This window comes from Tachysurus fulvidraco, unplaced genomic scaffold (assembly GCF_022655615.1).
Source record: "Tachysurus fulvidraco isolate hzauxx_2018 unplaced genomic scaffold, HZAU_PFXX_2.0 HiC_scaffold_95_np12, whole genome shotgun sequence".
Taxonomy (NCBI): domain Eukaryota; kingdom Metazoa; phylum Chordata; class Actinopteri; order Siluriformes; family Bagridae; genus Tachysurus; species Tachysurus fulvidraco.
The window spans coordinates 3,073-13,768 of NW_025927253.1; the positions used below are offsets into that span (position 1 = coordinate 3,073).

At 37.4% G+C, this 10,696-nt stretch overlaps 1 protein-coding gene across 4 annotated transcripts; it reads right to left on the reverse strand.

The window, feature by feature from the left end:
* Positions 1 to 2,794: 2,794 nt before the first annotated feature.
* Positions 2,795 to 10,666, reverse strand: LOC125140651. 4 transcript variants are annotated; one of them, XM_047809802.1, is made up of 10 exons: positions 10,504 to 10,666; positions 9,903 to 9,969; positions 9,363 to 9,707; positions 8,661 to 8,936; positions 7,678 to 7,783; positions 7,354 to 7,405; positions 7,073 to 7,147; positions 6,758 to 6,841; positions 6,594 to 6,674; positions 2,795 to 2,943 (listed from the first exon to the last, which is right to left on the reverse strand). In XM_047809802.1, the coding sequence occupies exons 1-10, from the start codon at positions 10,642 to 10,644 to the stop codon at positions 2,923 to 2,925; spliced, it is 1,248 nt and encodes a 415-aa protein (XP_047665758.1). In that variant the 5' UTR covers positions 10,645 to 10,666; the 3' UTR covers positions 2,795 to 2,922. The 4 variants fall into 4 exon arrangements, with proteins under 4 accessions (XP_047665758.1, XP_047665756.1, XP_047665757.1 ...); XM_047809800.1 differs by having other exon boundaries at positions 7,354 to 7,408; XM_047809801.1 differs by having other exon boundaries at positions 7,678 to 7,786.
* Between the last annotated feature and the right edge of the window lie 30 nt (positions 10,667 to 10,696).

Genomic DNA, 10,696 nt, shown 5'->3' on the forward strand with positions numbered 1-10,696 from the left:
TACACACAAGAAAACATGTCCTGTAGAAGAAACAGCTGCACATATATTTTTTTGATTACAGCATTAATAAAAGGTTTTGGGTTGATTTAAGTTCTTGTATTTTTTGCCTCATAGATGTGGTGCATAAATCTGTCCTTAAAGATATTATTTGTTGTTATGAAAAACCCAAAACATGTAAATCTTGAGCATGTAATCAATTTCTTTTTATTTATATGCACAAATCTTAATTCACAAGTACAAATTGTGTAAGTCCTCTTTGTGTTGTTGTTGTTGTTTTTTATTGCTGAATTTAAGCTTTTAAAAAACAAAAAACACAAAAAGTTTCTATGCAATCAATCTTATCTCAATCAGATCAAAGGTGTCATCAGATAAGCATAATCAGAGTTCAGTGAAAAACACACTGCAACATCAGAAAGAACTTTCTCCATTGTGATTTCAGAACAACTGTCTTTGAGGAACTTAAACAAACTGCTAAATAACCATGACCCTCTTTTCCCTTTTTAATATTATAAATAAAGCAAATAACGTGTTGACAATCAAACAAAAACAGGCAAAAGTAATTTATCAGACTTAGAATATTTATATAATTATGCAAATTTAATAAACTGACAACGATCTCCTACCATCATTGAGCGATGTTCACATCCGATGTTCAGCTCAGAAAGACTAAGGTCCTTCACTTCTACATGGTAAAGTGTGTGGTAAAAATGTGTTGCAAATGTTTTCTGCAAGTTTTCTTCCCCTTTATAGCTGAAACAGTCCATCTTTGTCTTGCAGGTAGTTGTGAAATACTCAGACAACTTAAAAAATAAAAACATCCTTTTATTTACATCCTATTATTTTTTTTTAAATATGTACATGGAGAGAGAGAGAGAGAGAGAGAGAGAGAGAGAGAGAGAGAGAGAGAGAGAGAGAGAGAGAGAGAGAGAGAGAGAGAGAGAGAGAGAGAGAGAGAGACACAGAGAGAGAGAGAGGAAGAGACACAGAGAGAGTGGCTCCTTAGATTTGCTAAACCTGCGCAAATTTGCATAAAATCCCTGGACCTCACACCTACCAGCAGCGCCATTGTTCTCCTGCTTTTGTTGTGCAAACTCCCCCATCACCTGTGAGGCCTGGCTCATTTGCATTTGTTCACTCAGAGTAGCTCAGATCCAAGGCAGGCCAAACCTCTGTCTGTGACGGAAACCTTCACGGCCTATCTATACAAAATAGTCTGTTTAATTAATATAAAAAAATTGTGTGCTAAGGATTGTCATTGCCATAGTGCATATCATATTTATACAACCCCTGTGCAGACCTGGGGTCTATTTGACTCATCTGGAAAGTTTAATGTGTCATAACTTGGGTTTCCTTCCACATATTTGCCTGAAATTTACCAAAGTTTGAACTTTGCAAGTAACATTAATTTTGTCTATTTTAGTTGAACTATGTGCTCATAAAATAAATACATTCCTCCTCAAGTCCTCCCGGGTCAATTTGACCCGGCAACATTTAGTGGGGCAATAGGTCACACTTTTTCCCCTTTTCACGCGCAATGAACATACATACAGACACAAAAAATGCACACATTAGACCCAGTCCAATGTGGAGCTGGGTGAAAGAGAATGTAGTAAATTTAGGAAACATACAATACATGACAGGAACAGAGCTTTCGTTCATACGGGTAATGGGATCTTGAATGTTTAACAGTCTGTTTGGAAAGAATTATAATCAATCAGACTCAGTACAGATGATATATTAGTCTTTATGAGTTAAACAAAAGGCAGGAAAGAAACACGAGGCAGAAATGTCTCATGTGGTAACAGAATGACTTACTTCAAACATTGTGAGGAAAAATTGTCTTGAACATTGGTTTTAAATATGCAGTAAACTAGAGGTATAAAAACTGTTTAAATATCAAATTGTTGAGATAAAAATAAGGTGTCTTAAGTATTTCCCTATGTTTTCAACTTTCACAATGTCAAGGGACAAGGTATATTTTTGCAGTTTCGAATGCAGAAACATCAATCCTGTACAAGCAGGGACTTTATCTGGTAGAAAAAAAAAACAGAATTCTATTCTTACCTGTTTTTTGTTTATTTTATTTTTCCAACTTTTATAAAAAGCTCTTCAAAGTAAAGAAGATGCGGCTCTCATGTATTCTGATGGAACAGTGTCTTTGACTCACATGGTTTTCTGTAAAAATTCAGCAGTTTTACTCCTCCGTGAATTGCATCGGTCGTTATTGTTATTAAAGCGAGTGTTGAAGGATAAACATTCAGCACAAAAAAAGAGGAAGAGTTCTGAGGAAATACTTGATTAATTTAGTATCCACTAAACATCACAGCACTGTGCTGGATGGTCTCTGACTCAGTGCTGCTCATGATGAAGAGGGTATTTGTTTGTATTTGTTTGTATTCATGTTGAATTTCATAAAATTAATTAGGTGTCAATTAAGTGAGGTGACACAAAAGGAGTGAAAACTGATCCACACTGTATGCACGTGTCAACTCACATTCAAAGATGATTCCTTCTCCAGCAGAGTGACCACAAGAAGAAAATGAGCTAATTCCACCTGACTTTGGCATTTACACACACACACACCACCACACACACCACACACACGTTTTTTTTTTTTTTTTCAGTTTATTTTGTTTTCATGAATATAACATTTTATTTCAAGCATGAATACATTGTGTTAGCTAAGCAGGTAAAAAAAATCAAACTATTTAAAACAAATTGTAGAGCTCACATGTAGAAAAAATGATACACAGGTGTATGCAGCACAGTTATAAATCCCCACACATTGTTTTTATATCTGTCGGAGAATTAAGACAACAAATACAATGTATTACTCAGAAATGCAAAGCTCTTATGCTCAGAAAGTAAAACTAGTTAAAGATTGAGTTCAATACTGATCTTGACATGGTGTCGATGTTGATCTCATTGTTGCTTTCTTTCAATCTGAAAAAGAAATTGTGATAAAAAAACTTAAAGCAAAAACAATACACCCCTGGTGTACGATCTACTGTCCTGACCGTGACATTGCAGAAACCAGATGAGTTTTTCCATCTAAACCAGTCTGTTCCCCCAGGATATACTTATGTTTGTAAATCTCGTGAAACGGGAAGGGGAGGTGGGCTAGCAATACTTTATTAAATGAATTGAAAGTATCCCAGTTAACTTTGTTCTACATATAATATCCATAAAAATCATGGTGCGATTACTACTCATCCTCATAATTATCATACCCCGCTCTCCCAAGAGCAATAATGCCTTTTTAAACTGAAGTATCTGAACTCTTGACTTATCTATGTTCCATATCTTCAAATGTTATCCTTCTGGGTGATTTTAACATTCATACAGATAATGTCAGTAATGCATTTACAAGCGAATTTTTATCATGTTTGGATTGCTTTGGTATGCAACAATTTAACACACACTGCCCACTCATACTAAGGGGCATACTCTTGATCTTGTTTATCTGCTCTGGTACAACACTTGTATAATGTTTCTGATCTATCCATATCAGATTACTTTCTAGGGGTCATTTTCCTGCCAAACTGGCTAGTTTTAAAAGGCAAACCTGTGTCGCCCCGTTTTACATTTGGAATATTAAGACCATTGATTTGCCTACTTTTGCTGATGAACTTGCCATCTTCTCCAGTAAATGTTGATGAAACTGGTAAAATATTACGATGATAGACTGAACATGATTTTAAATGTATTCGCACCTGTGAAAACTCGAACATGTTTCATTTGTACATCCAGCTCCTTGGTTTACACCTGAACTACATGGACTTAAAAACTAAAGGCCGTAGGTTAGAATCGGCTGTACGTCAGGTCTGGCCTTACTGTTCATAAAGAAATGTATGCTGAACATATTCAGAATTATAAAAATGCACTGACTAAAGCTAAATCCGATTCTACTCCAACTTAATTGGAGTTAGCAATGGGAAATCGAGGTCTCTTTTCTTGGTGGTAAACTATATTCTGAAACCACCTGATTCTTTTGCCATCTGTTATGTATTCCACTGACCTATGTGATCGCTTGTTTGACTTTTTTATATCTAAGGTTGAGAATGTACATCGGCAATTATCCCTGGTAAGCTTGTTTACCGGCCCTTTTGCCGTTGATTACTAAAATTGTTGGTTCACTTTTCACTTTTCCAATTCACTTGCTTCTGGTTTTGTATCTCCATCTCTTAAATATCTGCTATTATTAGTACACCCATACTTAAGAACCAAGGAGTGATCCATTTAATTTTGAAAATTTTCGTCTCCAATTTCAAATTTACCATTTATCTCCAAGGTAGTTGAAAAGTGTATTGCAACTCAAATTCATGAACATCTGTCCAACAACTTGTATGAAATATTACAATCTGTTTTTTCGTCCCAACTACAGCACTGAGACTGCTCTTGTCAGATAACCAATGATCTACTGTTGGCAGCTGACTCTGGGCTTTTAACTATACTTGTTCCCTTCTAGACTGGAGCTCTGCCTTTGATACTGTTCTCACTGTAATGAGGAGTCATAAGGCTGATGATCCATTTGCAGCTTTTTAATAGCAAACTCGTAATCAAACAGGCAGGGTCAGGGCAGGCAAACCACAATGACGAAGAGCAGGCGGAAAACAGTAAGACAGGCAGAAGGTCAGGGCAGGCAGCAAACAATAAGAAAACTAGTAACAGAAACAGAATCAAACCGGAACAAGGACATACACAGATCGAGACTTTGCACTGGCGTCAAGTTCAAGTACAAGCCTTTATAGGGAGTGGCTGATGAGGAACAGCTGGTGGTGTAATCAGTGCCAGTGATAGATTCTGGGAAGTGTAGTCTGGAAGAGCTTAGTAGTTCTGGAGACGCCTCTCTGTGTTGGTGTTCGAGAGGCGTGGGGTGGGTGCACTGACTGTGACACTCATAACATACTTATTGACAGATTAGTTTCCATTGGTATTACTGGCACTGCTTCTTGGTTTAGGTCATATCTATCTGGACACATTCAGCGTATTCAATTAAAGTTTTTAGTTCAACCACATCTACAGTCACCACTGGTGTTCCCCATGGTCTGTCTTGGGCCCACTTCTTTTCATATTTATACATATGCTTACCTGTTGGTGATATTTTTAAAGGCAGTAGATTAGATAGAGTTTTGTGCGGCTTGAGAGGGCCTTCGTCTTTCTATCACATATCAGGACAGAGATAGGGAAAGCTAAAGGGACATTGGGCTCCCGCTTTGTTCTGAAACATTTCTGATTGTTACTGCTGCCATAGCGGGGACACAACACATTATCAGTTACCAGTGCCTGTTTGCAGATGAGGGGCTGGTGTGATCCCTGAAACATAAAACATGAAAACATATTTGTTCCTCTGGCTGGGAGAGGTCCACTGATGAATGATTGAACTTTCAGTCCTTGCAAGTGTTTCAAAAAGTTCAATGGAAATCCATCTTGAGGAGCTCAGACTGCTCTTCCAAATATCATTCTTTCCCACATGTATGACAATCCGACTGAGAGACTCATGTTTTCATCAGAATGTTGTAAAGTTCCTTGTTAACATCAGAAACCATTGCCCGAGGAAAACAATATGTAACCTTGCTTCCAATGTTTCTGATAATAGAGTCACCCACTATCACGTGCTTGGCTTGGCTGCTGTCTGAGTGGAGCACCGCTGCCTGTATGATATTGAGCGTCTGTTAGCTCCGTTTAGATAACTGGCTGATGTGAGTCTGCGTCCATTTACATTTAGGGATTCTTCGCCCCCAAACTCACTAGTGCTTCATATCTATTTTCAAGCCGCACAGGGGGTGGGTGAATACCAATATTAGCTACCTCGAGCTGGACCCATATCTGGGGTAGATATGCTAATGCAGCACCTTTGGTCTCGCACCCTGTTTATGCCATCGGTTTGTGTCCTCCATTACTTTAAATTTCTCTGAGCTCACTATGACCTGTTTAGAAGCATTAGGTTCACAGGACTCACCAGCTTTATGTTGAGAGGGATCACGATGAAGCTCTGCCTGTATGTTCTGGCAGGGTCGGGTAGCACACGACAGAGTAACTTTGTTTCGAGAACTGCAATCTTTTGTAGAAGTCCTGTGGCAGTTTGAGCAGCAGGTGGAATTGAGATCCAAAAGAAGGTCATTTTCTCTTCTGTTTGAGTGTAGTGCAGCTGTGTTGTCCTGATTTAGGATTGTAAACTGCCGGTATAGCAGGACTGGTAGACCGCTATGACAAATTCCCCAAGTTGTTGAATATTCCAAATGTCAATATATTTGCAGGAATTTCTAGTTTTTAGTGTGAGTGCCCAATTTGTTAGTTAGAGCAATGTGCTGGAACTGCTGAGCTAGTTAAATCAAAAGATAAAAGCGAAAAGCAAAAGAGCGCAAAGCATCAGAGCGCCAGTAAAAAGCGTCCGAACAGTAGTGAGTCAGCTGGTCATCTCTTGATGACCAAACAATACAAATGGTGAAAAGACTTGTAATAAGTTGTTTCTAAAAATATTCCTTCTTATACACCTGCAGTAAAAGCTTTTTATTTTCAGCTTTAAAGCCTTAGCGTATTCTCCAGCCTGGTGCCACACCTAGTGATTAAAAGCGAAGTAAAGCACTCACTGGTAGATTGTCGTAATCCGGAGAGATGGTCTGAGAATCTTGAGCTGTATCAGTGTCATCAGGAAAACTCTGGTGAACCGTCTGTGAGAGAGAAGGAGAAATCAGTCATGTGTGGTACACGAGACCTGAATGTCTGAGTGAAGTGCGTCTCTGAAAACACTTACTGCAAGTGTGTTATACACGTCATGGGACCTGGTCTGAAGATCAAGAGCTGTGTACGTGTCATCAGTAGGATTGGAGTAAATGTTCTGTGTGAAGAGAATTAAGGATGTGTTTGGTGTTTTGAGGAATTCATCCAAATCTAAATCAAAGAAGCTGTGACTCAGATTGCATTCTATGATGTAATATTGTTTACTAATAGCTGAGTATCTACACACAGATCAGACTTACATTATAATCAAAAGGTTTATTTGTTAATGACAGAAATCAGCTTAAACAACATCTAGAACAGTGTGTACTTTCATACTGTAAACACTTACTCCAAGTGTGTTGTACATGTCATTGGAGGACCTGAAATTGGGGTCCGGAGTAGTGTACAAGTCTTCCCCAACAATCTGCAGACAGAATATTGACAATTCAAGTCAAAGAAAACCAGGTTAAATTGGGTTCAATGTCTGAACCATTTCATTAATCAGCTCAGTTATCCAAACTTTTACAAAGCACCTGATGTATTGGTGACATTTTCAGCAAATCATTATTCAATATTAAATCACATGAACGCTCATTAAATATCACCAGTCAGGAGACATGGTAGAGAAACCTGTTGCTGTGAGGAGCTTGCTACATCACTAGACGTCTTCTGCGTCTTCCTCCTGCTGTCAGGATGAAAGCGATCAGTTATTTACTGGTTAGCAGTGAGCTGACATTAGTAAAGAGAAGCACTCTCCAGATTCCATCACTTGATAAATGAATCTATTACATACAGTATTACAACATGATAGCATTAAGTAAGTGTGTGAAAGCATCCACTGAATAATAAAAACAGAAACAATTCAACTTCTCAAATGCATAACAACTCAAATATATAAAAGATTATAACTGCAGTACACACACACACCTTTACAGCTAATCCTGCATATTTTACCTTGTGTAGTAAAGTCCAACAAGAATTGCTGCGAGTCCACAGATGACGACTCCAAGAACAACCGAAAAGCGATTTGGATACAAAACAACTTCTTCTTTTTCTTCTTCTTCTAAATAAATCAATACTTTCATTTACACAGAGGCGATCACATGTATGATTTTAAAGCACTGGTGAAGTCGTTTCCATTAAGAAATACCATCTTCATATTTCAATGAAAAAACACCCTTTGATTTACTTTACAGGAAAAGCTAGAATTAGTAACTCATAGCAACATATTTCTGTATTTAATCCTTGCCTTGGTGTAGTCTTCTGTGTGGTTGAAACTCAGTTTAACATTGCTCCTTACTTAAAGTGATATCATACAAAATAAATCTGAATGAAAACGTCTCAGTAAAATTTCTGTTTTCAGCCAAATCCAGATTAAAGTTACATCTAAAACTTAGCTCTGAATCTTCAGCACTCTCATGAGCTTCATTCCTATCTCACACCTTCCAAGGCAGAGCTTTTTGGATAGATAAGGGTTCTTCTAACATGGGTTTCATTCTGAACCCTTTCTGATACATCCGAAGGTCAACAACAGAACCATTACGGGGTTTATATTTAATCTTGTTTCTAAACATGGTAACGGTGCTGAGGTGGAATTGTAATTTAGAACATGTGGTTAGTGGGTAACTTGGGTCATTATGATCATAAACAGAACAACAGACAAATCTATTTCCAATGAGACTAATCTTAGACTTAGTCTGCGAGCACCTTTGCTTTTAATAATGTTACCTGTTTTCAAAAGCTTAGTCCCGTTTACTAAGTTACTGTTTAAAAGCACCTTTTGTTTCCTGTTTCTTTGTTGAACAATCATTCTGTTCTGTAATCTGTAAAGCTTTTTTATTTCTTGACTCAGTTTTGCTATTGTGTTGATCATTGTTTTACTCTGACATGTTTTTTCCCCTTTTGTCTGTTTTTGGAACTGTTTTTAATAAACTGACCTGAATTTGCATCCATAGATTGTGGTCTTTTCATGACAGTAAGTTTGACTTCATTGGAGCGATGTGTTTGTTTTTCTACAGCACAGCGGTAAATTCCAGCATGACTCTGATTGACTGACGGCAGACGGAGCAGGTTTGAGGGGGATGTATAATAAAATTTGGAAGATTTGGTCCAGGAAAATTTTGGCTTCATGCTCAGGCTGCAGGTGGTTTTACATGTGAAACTGACTTCATCTCCTTCAAAAACTATATCAGGAATCATCTTTAGCTGGAGCGCTGTAAATGAAAAGAAAAAGAATTGTCTGAATTACCTGCTGTTAGTAACTCATTAACTAGCTGGTGTTTAAATGTGTTACATATAGCTAACATTGCTAATGTTACTCCTGGTAGATAGCTAGGGTAATTAATACATGTTACCCTATGAGACCATTCAGTTTAATGATTATAACCTATAGAAATTCATCCCCCAGCTTTTCGCAAGAAAACTTAGATCCACTTTTGCATCCAAGTTTTTGGAAAAACTTGAACTAAACCACAGGACATACTTCAAAAGAATACATGCATTAATAGTAATTACTGTATGATTTGTGTGTGTGTGTGTGTGTGTGTGTGTGTGTGTGTGTGTGTGTGTGTGTGTGTGTGTGTGTGTGTGTGTGTGTGTGTGTGTGTGTGTGTGTGTGTGTTTAAACTGATGTTGCTCACCTGTGACCTTAAGCTCAACCCCATTCTTATTTGGAAACACTCCAGTTGATGTGTTAAAGCTGACAAAATATTTCCTACCGTCGTTTTGCATAACATTTTTTATTCTGAGGCTGCAGTCATGTGGAGTGTCTCTGAGATACTGAACCCTGTGTCCGTACCGTGCGTCTGTAGACAGGTCAGCATGCGTAAACGAATTAGCAAACCAAAAAGCTCTGTGAAATGTGGAATCGGTTGAATTAATGGAGTTATATATGTAACTGCAGCCCATGGTCACTGTAGATCCCCTTACAGCACAGATATATTTTTGTGTGTATTTCACACTCCTGTCATTTTGAGCAACAACAACTGCAACACAAAATGAGGAAACAATTAGTTTGCTTTTGTTGGTCTGAAGCAGTAAGTAAGGCTACGAGCTCCAAGTGCATACACGCTTCAATAATGTAAATACGCTTCAGTGATAAATCATATAAAGTCTTTGCTAAGGAAAAAAGCATATATAATATGTAAGCTGTATACATTACATTTGGAATTTTGACTCACCTGAAATCAGGAGCAGAAACAGCAGAGAAAGGGAAGGAGTCAATCTCAGTGACATCATCCACACAACCTGGATGATCAGAATACACACAAGAAAACATGTCCTGTAGAAGAAACAGCTGCACATATATTTTTTGGTTACAGCATTAATAAAAGGTTTTGGGTTGATTTAAGTTATTGTATTTTTTGCCCCATAGATGTGGTGCATAAATCTGTCCTTAAAGATATTATTTGTTGTTTTGAAAACCCAAAACATGTAAATCTTGAGCAAGTCCTCTTTGTGTTGTTGTTGTTTTTTTATTGCTGAATTTAACCATCTAATTTCATCCTTTAAGCTTTTAAAAAACAATCAGATCAAAGGTGTCATCAGAAAAGCATAATCAGAGTTTTGTGAAAAACACACTGCAACATCAGAAAGAACTTTCTCCATTGTGATTTCAGAATAATTGTCTTTGAGGAACTTAAACAAACCACGAAAATAACCATGACCCTCTTTTCCCTTTTTTATATCATAATATAAATTTTATATAATTTTATATAAATATATAAATATAGAATATTTATATAATTATGCAAATTTAATAAACTGACAACGATCTCCTACCATCATTGAGCGATGTTCACATCCGATGTTCAGCTCAGAGAGACTAAGGTCCTTCACTTCTACATGGTAAAGTGTGTGGTAAAAATGTGTTGCAAATGTTTTCTGCAAGTTTTCTTCCCCTTTATAGCTGAAACAGTCCATCTTTGTCTTGCAGGTAGTTGAGAAACACTCAGACAACTTGTGATAAAAACAT

Bases quoted from the DNA above. Each gene is read 5' to 3' on its own strand.
- LOC125140651 (XM_047809799.1), bottom strand. From the start codon at position 10,644: ATGGACTGTTTCAGCTATAAAGGGGAAGAAAACTTGCAGAAAACATTT. The intron at 7,148-7,353 runs GTTTCTCTACCA...TTCTGTCTGCAG, and splicing joins CAAGCTCCTCACAGCAACAG to ATTGTTGGGGAAGACTTGTA. The intron at 6,675-6,757 runs GTAAGTGTTTTC...TCTCTCTCACAG, and splicing joins ACGTGTATAACACACTTGCA to ACGGTTCACCAGAGTTTTCC.